The following is a 17,343-nucleotide window of genomic DNA, read 5'->3' as shown; positions in this document are numbered from 1 at the left end:
GAGACAGGGGGCTGGTGAGGTGGCTCAGTGGGTCAGGGCACTGACGTTAAGCCTTACAGACTGAATTTCATCTCTGAGACCCACAGGGTGGAGGGACAGAACCAAATCTGAAAGTTTTGTCCTCTAATTTCCACACATGAGCTGTGGTTTGCATGCACAGGGAGGGGCACAAGAAATACATTTTCTTTCCCTCCTGAGACAGGGTTTCTCGGAGTAGCCCAGGCTGTCCTGGAACTTGCTCTGTTGACCAGGCTGGCCTCAAACTCAGAGATCTGCCTGTCTCTGCTTTCCTGAGATAAAGGCATACTCTATGCCCAGCCTAAATGAATAAGTATTTTAAAAAACATAAAAGGGATAAAGAGACTATTCTTCATTTGCCAAGGGTGAATGAAACTCCAGTGCACATACCCGGAAACTCTCTGGCCGAGAGATACCTAATAGAATATAGGATATAGGATACCTAGGTAAATTTGAGTTTCAGGTGAAGATTTTTTAGTATAATCTTGTCTTACACAATACTTGGGATTCAGTTTTATTGATTAAATCTCACAGTCTTATTTTTTTTTCTTTTTTAAAAAAAAATTTTGGACAGGGTCTTATGTATCCCAGGCTGGCCTTAAACTTGCCATGTAGATGAATCTGGCCTTGAATCCCTAATCCTCCTGCTTCTACCTCTCAAATCCTAGGATTACAGGTGTCTGCCACTCTACCCATTTAACAATTCTATTTCTGAGTCATCTTAAAGGGAGGAAAAGTACACTTATTAGTCATATGCCTGTATGTGGATGTCAGAGAACAACTTGTGGTAGTTGGTTCTCTCCTTCTACCATATGGGTCCTGGGCTGGGATTCCAGTTGTCAGGCCTGGTGGCAAATGTCTTACTACTGCCTCAATGGCCCTATCTGTTTTTTTTTTAAAGCATATATTCATTGAGTAAAATATTGAGTTTCATATTGGTATCTTCATGAATGTCTAGCAAGTACTTGGATATTATTCACTTCCTCCTCTCAACCTCATCCATTCTTAGGTCCATAAACCTATCATCTTAGTTTCTCCGCATTTCAAAAGAAATTAGGAAACAAATGAGTAACGGAAAATGGATTTATTTATAGTTTTGCCACCAGGGAGAAAAAAAATAACTCCAACCTTTTCTCTAACATGCTGGTAGTCTTTTACAGTTTATAGAAAACTATGAGTCAAGGCAAGAAGGTAGGTAGCTTGCTGTGAGACATTTTAACCTGCCTTCTCTGGGAGTGTGAGACGGTCCCTAGCTTTAGATGGCCTGCATTGTCTCATTTCTCAGCAGTTCTCTTAGCATGGACGGCTCTCTCTTTAGAATTTTGCCAGGGCTCCAGTCCATTCTCAAGTATGGAATCACTGCCACATTGGTGTCCTCTTTGGTATGGGGTTAAAAACCCAGAGACCACTCAGGCCACCAAAGTTCCGATGAGAGTCTGTGTTTAGCCAGTTGGTGGCAGCCTGGAGAGAAGCACTTCTCTCAGAGCAGCCTCAAGTACATAGTACAGGGAGTTTTTAAAGACAAAGAACACAGAAAACTACATCCTGGCTGGCAGTTGCAGGGGTAAGCCAGCAAACAGTTTAACAAGAGCCAGGAACATGCAGTTAGCGTGGCATTTAGGACCATGAGTTTTAGAACAGGGTTGAGTGCTTTCCCATGGGACTGTTCAGGGCAAGGAGTATGTTTTAGTTTGGGTTTTTATTGCTGTGAAGAGACACCATTACCCTGGCAACTCTTATAAAGAAAACAGTTAATTAGGGTGTCTCTCTCACAGTTTCAGATGTTCAGTCCATTATCGTCATGACAGGGAGCAAGGCGGCATAGAGGCAGATGTGGTGCTAGAGTAGCTAAGAGTCCTACATCTTGCAGGCAATAGGAAGTCAACTGACAGTCACACTGAGGGAAATTTGAGTAAAAGAGAACTCAAAGGCCACCCCCTCCCCAAGTGACATACTTTCTCCAACAAGCCCACACCTCCTAATAGTGCCCCTCCCTTTGGGGAACCATTTTCTTTCAAATTGCTGCAGGGTATAAACCAAAGATGCTTCAGCTGAGACAAAATGGAGAAACCTTTACCCCGTTAACACTTTTCCTCTTTCCAAATAGTGCCCCTGCTTCAAGTTTCCTAAAAATTATCTGTCTGTCTTTCTGTCTCTCATACAATACATCCTGACCTCAGTTCCCCTCTTGCCACTTTTCCCTTTTCCTCTCCTCCCCTCTCCCCACAACCACTCCTCCTCCATTTCCCTTCAGAAAAGTAGGCCTCCCAGGCATATCAACCAAACATGGCATAACAAGATACAGGTAAGACTTGCCACAAACCCTCATATCAAGAGTGTGCTATGTAACCCAGTAGAAAGAAAAGGGTCCTAAGAGCAGGCTAACGAGTCAGAGACACACTACACTCCTACTGTTAGGCATCCCACAAAAACAAGCTAACAACCATAACATACATATAGAGCACCTGGAGCAGACCCATACAGGCTCTGTGATTGTCACTTCGGTCTCTGTGAGCCCCTATGAGCCCTGCTTAGTTGATTCTGTGGACCATGTTGTGGTGTCCGGGACCCCTATGGCTCCTACAATTCTTTCTTTCCCTTTTCTGTGGGGTTATCCAAGCTCTGAGGGGAGGGACCTGATGGAGACCTCCAATCTGATTTCTCCCTCTGCCTAATGTTTGGCTGTGGGTCTCTGCATCTGTCCTATCAGCTGCTGTAGGAAGCCTCTCTGAATGGGTTAGGTACCAATCTAGAGTTCTGGTGGCTGGCTCAAGTTTGGTGGATCTTTTTTTGTCTTTGTTTTTTGTTTTTTGTTTTTTTTGTTTTTTTTTTGAGACAGAGTTTCACTGTGTAGCTCTGGCTGTCCTGGAACTCGCCTTGTAGATCAGGCTGGCCTCGAACTCAGAGATCCACCTGTCTCTGCTGGGATTAAAGGCATGCATCACTACTCCTGGGCTTGGTGGAATTTTTTTTTGGTTGTTGCTGCTTAGGTCTGGATTCCATATGAGAGAAAACGTATGATATCTGTCTTTAGGGACTTGGCTTATCATGATGATCTCCAGTTCCATTTTCCAGAAAATGACACATTTCCTAATGTCCTAATTCCTTTTTTGTGTACATACATCATATTTTCCCCTGACCACCCTGGTCTTCTAGCTTCAAGTAGGACTTCCTATGAAGTGTGAGCTCTGGGTGGAGATGGACAAGTTCTGGAGGGTACAAGAAACAAGTGAAAGGTTTTAGCAGAAGAACGTCACATACATTATTTTACAGAAGACAGTTTGTGTGGCCCAGATTAGTTTTTATACCTTCCTTGTATAAGTATAAAAATGGGATCCTCATTATTCTTTTATTTTTTTTTCACCTTTTTCTTTTTCCCCTTTTATTGAATATAGATTTTGTTGTTGTTGTTGTTGTTTCGAGACAGGGTTTCTCTGTGTAGCTTTGGAGCCTGTCCTGGAACTCACTCTGTGGACCAGGCTGGCCTCTAACTCACAGAGATCCGCCTGCCCCTGCCTCCTGAGTGCTGGGATTAAAGGCGTGCACCACCACCGTCCAGTGAATATAGATTTTTTTCTCACATAATATATCCTGACTATAGTTTCTCCTCCCTCTACTTCTCCCAGTTCCTTCCCATCTGGATCCCCTCCCTTTCTGTCTCTCATTAGAAAACAAGCTTCTAAGGGAAAATAATAATTTACTTTATTATTAATTTGTTAAATATAATAAGATAAAACTAACACATCAGTACCGAACAAAACCAACAGAAGGAAAAGATCACAAGAGAAAAGCACAAGAGTCAGAGATCCACTTGTTCGCACACTCAGGAATCCCATAAAAACACTGAACTGGAAGCCATAATATATATGCAGAGGACCTGGTGCAGACCTGTGCAGGCCCTGTGCATTCTGCCAGTCTCTGAGTTCACATGAGCTTTGATCATTTTGATTTAGAGGGCTTTGTTTCCTTGGTGTCCTCCATTCCCTCTGGCTCTTAGATTCTTTGTGGCTTCTCTTCTGCGGGGTTTCCTGAGTCCTGAGGGGAGGGATTTGATAGTGACATCCCTTGGGACTGAATGTTCTGTGTCTTGCTTTCTGCATGTCGGTTTTCCCTTAACGTGTTCAGTCATTAATACCATTCCATCTGGTGACAACTACCTTAGTGCTGATCCTATCTCTACCACCATCCACAAAACAGTAGAAGCAAATGGATCTCCCTGCTTAAAAATTTCGCGGAACTCCTATTTCTGTAAGGCTAAAATCCAAATACCTTTGGCCTAGCCTGATTCTTCAATTCAGGAGTGCAGTCCCCGGCCTCCTAGCTGCCTCTGTTCTGCGGGGCGTAGGCTTTGGCGCCAACCAGACGGAAATCTTGGGGTTGCCAGAATTAAAAAAAAAGAAAGAAAAAAAAAAAAAGGGTTCTGGGTTATGAAACGAAAAGTACTTGGGGGCGGAGATTCCCTTTGCCCACACCCAAAATGGCGGCAGGAGAACTCGGTTCCCGCCAGGTCCGCCTTCACCCTATAAGGTGGAGAGAGCCGCAGTCTCCGGGACTTTGCCCACACTCAATATGGCGGCCGAGGGACGGGCTTGCTGACTTTCTGCTACTCGTTTTCTGCCCATTCAACTCCGGGCACTGGTAGCGTCAAAACGTCATTCGCATTCCGTCGCGCTGCTTTGTGCGTCACGGGTGGCGGGAGCGGGAAGGAGTTCGGATTTTCGATGATCGTCCCTTCTGGTGAGGAAAGTGCTGTCGGTCGCGCATTTTCAGTCAATTCGGCGAGCGGCGCCTGGTCCAAACCTCAAATTCGACCGTCGGCTCCGTCCTATCAGCGCTTCGGAGCTGCAAATTGCTCTCGAACCCCTCAGCACCCCAGCCACCAGCGCATTTCAGCCACCAGCGGCGATGCATGTCATCAAGCGAGGTGAGGAGTCCGTGGGGCTGAGGAGAGAGAGAGGGAAGCCCGGCCGCTGAGTCCCCAGCGGTTACTCACGCCAGCCCGCCCTCGGGCTTCCCGCTCTTCTCGCCGCCGCTTCCCGCCCTGTCAGTCAGCTGGGCCCGCGTCTGTGCTCAGTCTGCCTCCATCTTTCTAACCTTAAGTGCCTTTGGCTTTGTCGTGGTGCGCCATTCCAGAGTTCCTCCCGGAACGGATTGCTTCCGAGCACCATCCGAGGTAGCTTTTGGCTCCATTTTACAGAAGAGGTTTCAGAGACTGATGCAAAAGCCCTTCAGCTAGTAATTGTTGAGGCTAGAGTTGACTCATAGCTGATAACAGTTCTGTGTCTGTCTTTTTTAATTTCTTAAGGGGGGAAAAAAAAAGCCGGGCTGTGGTGGTGCACGCCTTAATCCTAGCCCTCTGGAGGCAGAGCCAGGCGGATTTCTGTGAGTTCGAGGCCAGCCTGGTCTACAAAGCGAGATCCAGGACAGTCACCAAAACTACAGAGAGAAACCAAACAAACAAATAAACCAACAAACAAACAAACCAAAACAAAAACCCCCAAAACTCACAAAGTTGATGACCGGACACAGGAGGAAATAAGGAAAGAAAAAACTTTGGACACCACAGGGTCTCCTGTCAGTTTTTTTGTCTTTTGTGAGGTGGGAGTGTGGTATCTCTCCGCCCCTGAATTTTTTTGGGAGAGGTCTTTTTTTTTTTTTTTTTTTTTAAATGTTGTTTGTTTCTTGAGACAGGGTTTCACTATATATCACTGGCCTAGAGATTGCTATGTAGACCAGGCGGGCCTTGAATTTACAGAGACTTGCTTCTGCCTTCTAAATGCTGAGATAACGTGACTTTTAATCCAACCAGATTGGTGAGATTAACCACAGAGCTGTCTCCACAGACCCCAAAGACAATCTCTTAATGAACATTTCTTTTTGGTCAATTTCAAAAGTTAATTACACTTGAATCTTTGATAATGCCAGTTTAATAACTGCTAGTGCAAACTGTGGTTTGATTCTTCAGATGGCCGCCAGGAGCGAGTTATGTTTGACAAAATTACATCACGAATCCAGAAGCTCTGTTACGGACTCAATATGGACTTTGTTGATCCTGTAAGTAAATATAGTATATATCATGGATTCTTTGCTTCCTGTGATTTTATGCATCTCTTATCTCTAGACCTTCATTTAACTATATACTTAAGTGTTAAATGTGAATTTATTGCCTGAAACTTTTCTTGACTTTGAAGTGTCCTTCGAGTTATCACTTTTCAGAGAGTTCTGTAGGTGAACAAAGAGGAGCAGTTGATCTTACCACTGTTGAGGCATCTAATTTATCCTGTTCTGCTGCCTGTGTTCCTGGGAGTTTTAGCCACACAGTATGGAAATTGGTTATCTATCTGCATCTAGAATTCAGAGTGGGGTGTATCTTATTCTTTTAAGATTCTCTAACAATTTTATACATATGTATATCTGTGTATCTATACATACATATATTAAATACATTTTTATCGTCTTTTCCCTAGTGTCCTCTTACCTCCTTCTCACCAGATCTCTTCTCCATAAGTCCTTCTAGTACTCTGTGTTTGTGTGTGAACATGTGTCTGTCTGTGTCCTGGTCTGTGTGTTTTTGTGTGTGAACATGTGTCTGTCTGTGTCCTGGTCTGTCCCACTTTATTTAGTTAGGGCTGCTTGTATAAGCAGGAGTCTGGGCTTAATTTGCCTGATTGAGCAAGGGCAATTTACCAATGATTGCATTCCTGAGGAATTTGACTCCTCCAGCAACCATTAACTGGACAGCTAAGGGTAGGGCCCTGTGAGTTCATCCTCCACTCATGATGAAATACTGATGGGCCCAACTTGCAGAAATCTTGTGCAGATAACCACTGCAGCTGTGAGTTCATGAGTATTTTTATTTTTTTTTTATTTTTTGGTTTTTCGAGGCAGGGTTTCCCTGTGTAGCTTTGTGCCTTTCCAGGAACTCACTTGGTAGCCCAGGCTGGCCTTGAACTCATGGAGATCCGCCTGGCTCTGCCTCCCAAGTGCTGGGATTAAAGGCGTGCGCTACCACCGCCCCGAGCGAGTATTTTTTTTTTTTTAAGAACTATTTTATGTCTCTGTGAGTGTCTGCTACATGTATGTGGGTGCCCAAAGGGGCCAGAAGAAGTTGTTGGATCCTGTGGAGCTAGAGTTATAGGCTATTGTGAGTCACCCATGATATGTGTGTTGGGAACCTAGCTTGAGTCCTCTGGAAGAGCGTTATGCACTCTTTTCTTTCTTTCTTTTCTTTTTTTTTTTTTTTCTAAGACAGCTTCTCTGTATAACAGCCCTGGTCTTCCTGAAACTCTTTGTAGACCAGGCTGGCCTTGAAATCACAGAGCTCTGCCTGCCTCCCAAGTGCGGGGATTAAAGATGTGAGTCACCAGTATGCACTCTTAACTGCTGAGCCATCCCTCCAACCCTCATGAATATATCTTATTCTTGTTAGAGCCACAGTGTGACATTTATCTAATTAGGTACTTGATAAATGTTTAGTTAGCCAAGTGAGAAAGTGAGAAAATAGTTTTGTACTTTAAAGTTTATTTATTATAAGTCTACACATTTTGGACTTCCAGATACTAATTAAAATAGTCAAATGTTAATATTTGGATGAATCTGAGTCCTCATCCTATTTCATCTTCTTTGTTTTGTAGCTAAGGCAGGTCCAAAGAGAGAGGAGGGGACTGATTGAAGTCAGTGGAAGTGTAATAAGCAACAAGTGGAGTTCCTTGATTTTTAGATATTCAGTTGCCTCATCTAACAACACATGTCCACATGCAGGGATGCCTTAGTGGATTACAGCTTCCCAGGGCAGAACCTGTTGAAAAGGTCTGGACGCTATTAGATGTGGCACATAGATGTTATGCTAGACCAAGTTCTGATTGTTTACCACATAGCATCAGAAACTATATGGATTTCGCACTTACCTCTTGAGTCAAGAAAACAATCAGAAGCAAACTAGCTTAGCTGTGCTATAAATACAATCACAGTAACCACCTACATTCACTCATACTGCTTTTGAAGGAGATATGCTTTGGTCAACTTTACTAGTTAAGCTGTTTTATTTAAAAGATTTAGTAAATATGTAGACACAACTTAGAATTTATTTTTCTTTAAAATGTATGATGGGCTCTGTAAATACGAGACCCTGAGTTTGGATCTTAGTACCAACGTGGAAAAGCCAGGTACAGCAGCAGTATGTGTTACCGCAGCTCTTGGCACATGAAGAAAGGGCCAGATCCCGGGTGCACATCAAAATGGCAAGATCCAGACTCGGAGACACTGTCTCAAAGAATAAGTAAGTTGTCACAGTGAGACCTCTGTCCATAGACTTTCCATGCTGTCTCCTGATCATGTGTGCTATGTGCTTGTAGGATTTTTTTGTTTTGTTTTTCTTTATTCTTTGTACATTTATGCTTACTACTGTGTGAGAAAATATTTATAATCAGTTTCAATTAAAACATTCTTATAGCCACCCGGTGGTGGTGCATGCTTTTAATCCCAGTACTTGGGAGGCAGAGCCAGGCGAATCTCTGAGTTCGAGGCCAGCCTGGTCTACAGAGAGAGATTCAGAACAGGCACCAAAACTACACAGAGAAACTCCTGTCTCGAAGAAACAAAAAGAAAAACCAAACAAACAAATAAAAAAAAAAAAAAACCTGACACTAATTCTAATTTTATATGTATAGGATACATTATCAATAGTTTTGTTGGCTTATGGATTCTTACATTGGGATGAATAATGTTTTTCAGATTGGGAGAGTATGTTATGTTATATATAACTTTGGTTGTCTTAACTGTAGCTGAAGTTTTTCTGGTCCTGCCTGGCTCATGGTCAGGACAAATCTCTCACCCGCCAGTCCTGCAGCCACTCAGACCCAACCAAGTAAACACACAGAGACTTATATTGCTTACAAACTGTATGGCCGTGGCAGGCTTCTAGCTAGTTCTTATATCTTAAATTAACCCATTTCTATTAATCTATAAGTTGCCACGTGGCTCGTGGCCTACCAGTATCTTAACATCTCATGGCGGCGGCTGGTGGTGTCTCTCTGCCTCAGCCTTCCACTTCCCAGAATTCTCAGAATTCTCTCTGCTTGTCCCGTCTATACTTCCTGCCTGACTACTGGCCAGTCAGTGTTTTATTTATTAACCAATCAGAGCAACACATTAACCCTCAGAACATCCCACAGCACTTAACTACTCTTTTAAGGAAGCTATTGTTTCTTGGAAAAAGCTGAAATAACTGTTGGTTTTATTTTGTAGGCTCAGATCACCATGAAAGTAATCCAAGGCCTGTATAGTGGGGTCACCACAGTGGAACTGGATACTCTGGCTGCGGAGACAGCGGCAACCTTGACTACGAAGCACCCTGACTATGCCATCTTAGCAGCAAGGATTGCTGTCTCTAACTTGCACAAAGAAACAAAGAAAGTTTTCAGTGGTATGTCTGGAGTAACAACATTAAAAAGAATTTAATATTGTCATAAAGTTATAGGAATAATAATTACATAAGTTTCAAAGATTACATCTTATTTTAAAAAACAGTATACAATTCAATATAGAGTGGGAACTAGAACTTCCTGCTTCTCCATGTAGCTGACCTACTGTATGAAATTATGTGTGTCTGTGGTGTATGTTGAGACCGGGTCTCATTTAATCCAGGATGCATGCAAACTCAGTTTGTAACCAAGGCCAACCTTGAACTCCTAATTCTCTTGTCTCTATTCCCTAAATTCTGGGATTATATGTATGTGTCATCATTCTGGCTTGAATATCTGTCCTTTTTAATTTTTTTTTTTAGTTAATCTTTAATTATGTTTGCCTAGTGTGTGTGTGTGTGTGTGTGTGTGTGTGTGTGTGTGTGTGTGTGTGTGTGTGTACACAAATGTGTTCCGCAGTATGCATGTGAAGGTCAGGGGACAACTTGTGGGAGTCACTTCCTGGGATAGACCTCAGGTCATCAGGTTTGGTGGCAAATACCTTTACCTGCTGAGTCATCTTGCTGAACTAAATTTTTGTTCTGAAAGAAAAAAAATGACAAGAAGTGACTGTAATTTCTGCATTTCCTTCCCCCTACCCCCTTTTTAGCTGTGTATCAGAGCTGCTTGGGAATTGCTGTTAAGCTATAAGGGCTTATATTCATTTTCTTTGAAAGATTTTCTTTTATATATATAATATATTATCCTGTGGGTACTCAACAGAAGTATATTTGTTGAGTATTTTCTTTGCTAGGCACCAAAGTGGGTTGGTATTAAAAAAACAAGGATTGAGAGCCACTGTTTTAAAATAGCCATTAGGTGATTTTGACTTTCCTTTTTTCTTTTCTCAGATGTGATGGAGGATCTCTACAATTACATAAATCCACACAACGGCAGACATTCTCCCATGGTGGCCAGTTCAACGCTGGATATTGTTATGGCCAATAAGGATGTATGTACAACATTTTTTCTGGTGGAAATTTATTTATTTTAATAATGCATTTAAGGCTGGGCGCTGGTGATGTATGCCTTTAATCCCAGCATTCAGGCAGAGGCAGGCGAATCTCTGAGTTAAAGGCCAGCCTGTTCTACAGAGCGAGTTCTAGGACAGCCAAGGCTACACTGAGAAATGCTGTCATGAAAACAAACAAAACAAAGCACATTCAAGAACATTTAAACACTACAAAAGGCATTGATAAAAACTAATTCTCCTGTTCTAGATTCTGGTTTTCTTTAGCAGAAGCAACTTCATTTAAGCATTTTTTAAAAGATATTTATCTGGAGCTGTTCTGTGTATATACTGTGTGTGTGTGTGTGTGTGTGTGTGTGTGTGTGTGTGTGTGCGCGCGCGCGCGCGCGCTATATCAGGCATACTGTTTGTTCTCACTGTTGCTATTTTCACTTAGAACTATAACTCATCATTATAAGCATTTATGAATTTACCTCATTTATCCTATCAGTGGCATAACATTCCATTTTAAGGATTATTTTCATTGTACCCATGAGAATCCCTGTATTGGTGAAAGTTTATTTTCCATTTTTCACTGCAGTAATAGCCTTGTATGATAGATATGTCCGTGTTTTGGTAGAAACCAGTTTTAACATTAAGTAACAGATAGATTAGTTGGCTGGCTCTCTAAGTATGTAGCAGCTATTAAGGAGACATAAAAGAAAAGCTATTTATATGTTACTTATAATATAGTCTTTCTCCCCAACCCCTTTTTTCCTTCAAGATTTTCTTTCTTTAGATTTTATTTTTATTTTATATATGTGGCTGTTTTCCTTGCATGTGTTTATGTGCACCATATGTGTGCTTGGTGCCCACAGATGCCAGAAGAGGGTCTTGGATTCTCTGGGACTACCAGTTACACATAGTTCTGAGCCACCATGTGGGTGCAGGAGATTGAACCCTGGTCCTCTGAAAGAGCAGCTGTGCTCTTAACCTCAGAGTCTTCTCTCCAGCCTTTCTTCACAAGATCTAAATGTGTAGCCCTGGTGAACCTGGGACCCGCAGCAGTCCTCTATTCTCTGCCTTTGGAGTGCTTTTGCAGGCCTGCGGCCCCACACCTGGCCCTGTGCATAAGTTAAAAACAGATAACAGGAGCAAAAACTGAGCCTAAAAGTAAATATTGGAAAATAAACAAATACTTATAGTCTAGTACCTCAGTTCTTCACTGATCATTCTAGCCCATACCTGGTTCTGATTACAAAAATGCCCTTCAAGGTTTGACAGTAAGAGGGAACCGGGTTTCAGATAGTATGACTGATCAGATCACATCTGATTACTTTTGTTTTCTTTTAAATGGCTTAATAACCTACCAAAGCTCTTTAACAATGACCAATTTTATAAAATCTTACTGCCACAATAGTAATTTATTGTAGATCTGTTAAAGGACCATGGGTTTTCAAAGCCTATAAACTACTTTCTGTTTGCTTATAACACATTTATTTCGTTCAGTTTAAAGCGGGTTCATTGTCAAAACAAAAATTTGCCGCTGAAAATGGTGGTACATGCTCATGATCCTGGCAGGAAGCAGAGTCAGGACTGTTGCTGCAAGTTCAAGACCAGACTGCTGGTCTACTTAGTGCATCCAGGCTAGTCAGGGGTACATAGCAAGTTCCTGTCTCAAAAATAAATAAATGAAGCCAGGTGCATACCTTTAATCCCAGCACTCAGGAGGCAGAGGCAGGAGGATCTTTGAGTTGGAGGCCAGCCTACCTGGTCCACAGACTGAGTTCCAGGACAGCCAGGGCTATACAGAGAAACCCTGTCTTGAAAAAAGCAAACAAAAAATTTAAATAAATAAGTGTATACACGTGCAATAAAGTTAAAAAAATATGAAAAATATGAATTAGTATCTGGTACCAATATTTTAATATTTACTAGTATGAAAACATGCTTAAGGACGATCATATAGTCACTTTCATGCTCATGTTCTTTCAAATTTGATAGAAACATAAGGGAAATTTGGGAAATTAATCACACAGTATAAGTTCTCTAGTTTTTAAATAATTATATTTTAAAGTTTTACATTTTTTGTGGTGTTAAGGATGGAACCTAGGACCTTGTGCGTGCTAATGCTCTGTCACTTAGTCCCTGGCCCACACTCTTGTGTGCCTGGTTTAAAGTCTAATTAGGGTTCGGTTCATAGAGTTCCCCGCCCCTCTGCCTTTCAGTGTTTGATTTCTGTCTTTAAGAGTAAAGACCGTGCTGTCTCTTTGGTTCCTATATTACTTTTAGTCCTGGAGTCAGCTAAAAACGTATTAGAAGTTGTGAAAGTCGGTCTTATTATCTTAGTTACGGATTCTTTTTTATTCCCTTCAGCGCCTGAATTCTGCCATTATTTACGACCGAGATTTCTCTTATAACTACTTTGGCTTTAAGGTAAGTAAATAATGGGTTTCAGATATGTGGGTATTCCTCCTTAATTCCAGAAGTATAGGGTTTTATGTTTGAGAATTGAGTTTGGATGTTCCTGGTTATGGTAGGATTATGGTAGTGGTAAAACTTTAAAATAAGCAAAAACAGCTTATTCATTAATATCTTTGAATATTCCAAATATTACTTGTGGATTATTTTAAAAATTACTCGGATAATCTGTCACAATTACTCCATAGTCTACTATTTTTGCAGTAATTATTGGCTCCCTACTCTGCGAAGTGTTTGTCTATTGTGTTGCTTACATAACATAGTAACTAAGGACAGGGATATTTATATCAGACCAACTTTCAGCTTTCCCATTTCCCATTCATAAGCTATGCAGTCAGTTCCTTCCTTAGAATGGGGATAATATTAGATTCAACATGCTCTTCTGGAGATTGATTATGTTGCTTGGGGTAGTGCCTAGTCTCTTACAAGCACTACACAGATGTTAAGACATCAATCCTGCTGCTGCTGCTGCTGCTGTATACCACAGCCTATAGCATACCGTAGCCTATAGCAAGAGCGGGCCTTTCCCAGGAGTTTGCATGTAATCTCTGCTGAAGCAGAGCAGCCAAGTGATAATCTACTAGACTGCAGGTAGAAATGGTAGATGTTATCCTTTTTATTTAAAATGATAAGATTGAAAGATTTCATCAGATCACCTTACTATGAATTACATATCCACTGTGTATTTAAAAACTTGACTTTGCTCTTCTAGACACTGGAGCGGTCCTATTTGTTGAAGATCAATGGAAAAGGTAAGAAATGAAAATGTATGTTAGCTTTTCTGTTCATTACATTGAATGTAGAGCTTTGCACTATTAACCTTAACATTTCTATTTAGACTCCAAATAATACTTTAAAACATATATTGGCTTTTGGGGCTGTAGAAATGGCTCAGCAGTTAAGAATCTAGCTGCGGGTGGCGGTGGCACATGCCTTTAATCCCAGCACTCAGGAGGCAGAGCCGGGCATATCTCTGTGAGTTTGAGGCCAGCCTGGTCTACAGAGCAAGATCCAGGACAGGTACCAAAAGTACATGGAGAAACCCTGTCTCGAGAAAAACAAAACCTAGCTGCTCACAACTATCTGTAACAGCAATTCTAGGGGATCCAGGATCCTCTTCTGGTCTCTGTGGGTACTAGGCATGCACATGGTACATAGACATACATATGCAAACAAAACACCCATACACATTTGAAAAATTTATATGTGTGCATGGGTATGGGAAGGGAGAGAGATTATGTGCCATAATGTACATGTGGAAGTTGGAGGCCAGCTTGTAAGAGCTGATTGATTCTTTCCTTCCACAGTGTGGGACTCAGGGATTGAACTCCGGTTGTTAGCTTTAGCAACTAGTGCTTTTACCTGCTGAGCCATTTTGCAGCCTTCCAAAGAACCTTTTTGTTGTTGTTTTATTGTGAAGAATAGAAATTTTTTTAGCTCATGGTTCTGGGGATTATCACATGGTAAGGATAGCAAAATATCTCTAAATGACATTTGAACTTTAGGTTTATTATAAATAATTGTGTTACTTATTTGTAAAGTTTTTAGAAGTTTCTTTTGGTGTTAAATTTTTTGTTTCAAATAAGTTTGAGCCTAGTTATTCTGACATGTCCCATTATCTGAAAACTCCTACTTTGTTTATAGTGGCTGAAAGACCACAACATATGTTGATGAGGGTATCTGTGGGGATTCACAAAGAGGATATTGATGCTGCAATTGAAACATACAACCTGCTTTCTGAGAAGTGGTTTACTCATGCCTCTCCTACTCTCTTCAATGCTGGGACCAACCGCCCGCAACTGTCCAGGCATGTATCATCTAAAGCTGTTCCTTGCTGTTGTTTTCTTTTTTAAAGATTTATTTATATTAGTGTTTTGTCTGTATGTATATGTGTGTACCATGTGCACTCTTGCCCATGATCAGAAAAGGGCATCAGATCCCTGGAACTGGTGTTAGATGGTTCTGAGCTACCATGTGGGTGCTAGGAATTGAACCCGGGTCAACTGAAAGAGCAGCCAGTGCTCTTAACCACTGAGTCATCTTTAAGGCCCCTAAAGCTGCTTTTGTAAATGGTTTGGCTAGGGAAATAAAAAGCCAGGTGGTTCATTACATTAAAAACAAACAAAAACTTCAGTTATTTCCTGCTCTGATTAAATAATTTGCATTTGGAAAATCTCTAACTGTTAGGGTAAATAAGTTGGAAGGGGGCAAATGCTGTTAGTGAGAACTTTATAGAATTGATTGTGGTAGTAGTTGTACGAGTTAATATTTTAGGTGCTATTGAACAGAAATTTTTTTTTTTTTTTCCGAGACAGGGTTTTTCTGTGTAGTTTTGGTGCCTATCCTGGATCTTGCTCTGTAGACCAGGCTGGCCTCGAACTCACAGAGATCTACGTGGCTCTGCCTCCCGAGTGCTGGGATTATAGGTGTGCGCCACCACCGCCTGGCAAACAGAATGTTTTTGATAGGGAATTGTATGTCATTTATATTCCAAGAGAGTTGTTTTTAAATTAAAAAGAGGCTATAGCTCAGTGGTAGATCATATGCTTAGCATGCACAAGACCTTTGGCTCAAGACTTTTCAGCACTATTAAAATGATTAGTAAGAAGAGAAATGACTAGTAAGTATCTAGAACTAGTTAAGAAATTCCTGTAGTAATTTATTTTAAAAATTGTGAAAGGATTAATGAGGTAAAAGAGATTGAGGGAAGGAGCACATTCCTAAGATACATGAGAATTAAATTGATGGAGTTTGTGATGTTCTGAATCTGGGTTAAGGACGGACAATTCCTGAGTTTATGGGCAGGATAATAGGATTACTATTGATTCCTTAGCTGTGAAAAGGATAACAGTTTACACTGTCTGGAGTAAATAAAAGAAAAAAAAATGCTTTTAGCAAGTCTGTGTATCTTAGGAATTCAAGAATACATATCTCATTATATTAACATTTATATAATTCATTGCTGTTTTATAATACAATTCATTAGCAAAATTGGTGTAGAAAATAACCTTCATTTGGTAAAAGATCCATTAAAAACTTAGATCTGGCTAGGCAGTGGTGGCGCACTCGGGAGGCAGAGGCAGGTGGATCTCTGTGAGTTTGAGGCCAACCTGGGCTACAGAGTGAGTTCCAGGAAAGGCGCAAAGCTACACAGAGAAACCTTGTCTCGAAAAAAACAAAACAAAACAAAACCTTAGATCTGGGCTTGAAAAGATTGCTCAGGGGTTAAGAGCACTGTGGCTCTGGTAGAAGACCCATATGGTGGCTCACAACTGTCCAGTACTCAGTTCCATGGGATCTGACACCTTCTGACCAGGCATACATGTGGTACACATTTGCATAACAAGCAAAACATTCATATATATATATAAAATAAAATAAGTCCAAAAAGGAAACAAAACCCTTAGATCTATCACTGTTTTTAGTGTGCTAGTGGAGGCCTGAGCTAGCATTGTAAGATAAGAGAAAGAAATGATTGAAAATGGATGAATAAGATCACAGATATGATTTTTACATAAAGAATTCAACAGTTTCTATGTCGGCAAAATACTTGAATAGAAGTTTAATATAAATAAGTTAGTTGTGTTTCTGTACTATAGCATTTAGAACATTTAATTTAAGATCTGCTGTTAAGAGCCAGGCATGATGGCCTGTGATCTCAGGTAAACATGGAAGAATTGTCATTTGGGGCCAGTCTGCTCTCCAAAGCAAATTGACAGCCATTCTGAGCTATACAGGGAGACCTTGCCTCCAGACATCAAGGGTGGGGCTGTAGCTTAGTGGTAGAGTGCTTGCTAGCATGTGTAGGGCCTTGAGTTTGATTCCTAGCACCCAGCTGTTCAAGAATTTTCTGAGCAGCATTGGAAATGGTAGTACTGAGGTAGAAGGATGGAGAATTCAGTGTCAGCCTGGGCTATATATTGATACCCTTATAAGAAAGTAAGTAAGTAAGTAAGTAAGTGGGAAGAAGGGAAGAATTTTCATAGCATTTTTTAGAAGCTCAAATGGATGGAAAATGATCATTAACAAGCACATGAACATATGGGATACTCGAGCAATGGGATGCTTTACAACCATGAAAGTAAATTAAGACTACATACATTAATAGGAATGAATTGTATACCATTGAGTTTCGGGAGACTTCAGAAGGATAATTAATTACAGGAATTATAATTAAGCTCCTTGTGGAGTCATTTCTTGAGGAAGGTGCCATACAGATATATGTGTATAATCTTTCTGAATGCCTGAGTTTTTTATAGAAAGTCAGTGAATAGAATCTGTTTGAGTAGTTTAACATTCAAGATGTTGAAACGTCCCTGGTAGAGTAATGTTCATGAATTGGGAGCATGATGAGATAGAGCCAAAGTTCAGGTAGAGGAGCCATCTGAAAAAAGACTAAGGGAACTATATTTTTTATGTCCATGTCAAAGAATT

At 41.0% G+C, this 17,343-nt stretch overlaps 1 protein-coding gene across 2 annotated transcripts in view; it reads left to right on the top strand.

The window, feature by feature from the left end:
- The first annotated feature begins 4,731 nt into the window (after positions 1-4,731).
- The window catches only part of Rrm1 (ribonucleotide reductase catalytic subunit M1), a 28,609-nt gene continuing 15,997 nt past the window's right edge, over positions 4,732-17,343 (top strand). The window contains exons 1-7 of one of the 2 annotated variants that reach the window (XM_052714493.1): positions 4,732-4,942; positions 5,984-6,072; positions 9,265-9,442; positions 10,331-10,431; positions 12,805-12,864; positions 13,622-13,661; positions 14,554-14,716. In XM_052714493.1, coding sequence (XP_052570453.1) covers positions 4,924-4,942; positions 5,984-6,072; positions 9,265-9,442; positions 10,331-10,431; positions 12,805-12,864; positions 13,622-13,661; positions 14,554-14,716 — 650 coding nt within the window. In that variant the 5' untranslated portion in view covers positions 4,732-4,923. Of the gene's footprint in view, positions 4,943-5,017; positions 5,192-5,983; positions 6,073-9,264; positions 9,443-10,330; positions 10,432-12,804; positions 12,865-13,621; positions 13,662-14,553; positions 14,717-17,343 lie in introns of those variants that run through there. The other variant, XM_052714494.1, reaches the window with a different exon arrangement.

The sequence above is a fragment of the Peromyscus californicus genome, unplaced genomic scaffold, assembly GCF_007827085.1.
Source record: "Peromyscus californicus insignis strain IS unplaced genomic scaffold, ASM782708v3 Scaffold_4__1_contigs__length_199733344, whole genome shotgun sequence".
NCBI lineage: Eukaryota > Metazoa > Chordata > Mammalia > Rodentia > Cricetidae > Peromyscus > Peromyscus californicus.
Note: the sequence above shows the minus strand (reverse complement) of the source record. Positions and strands in the feature narration are given on the sequence as shown.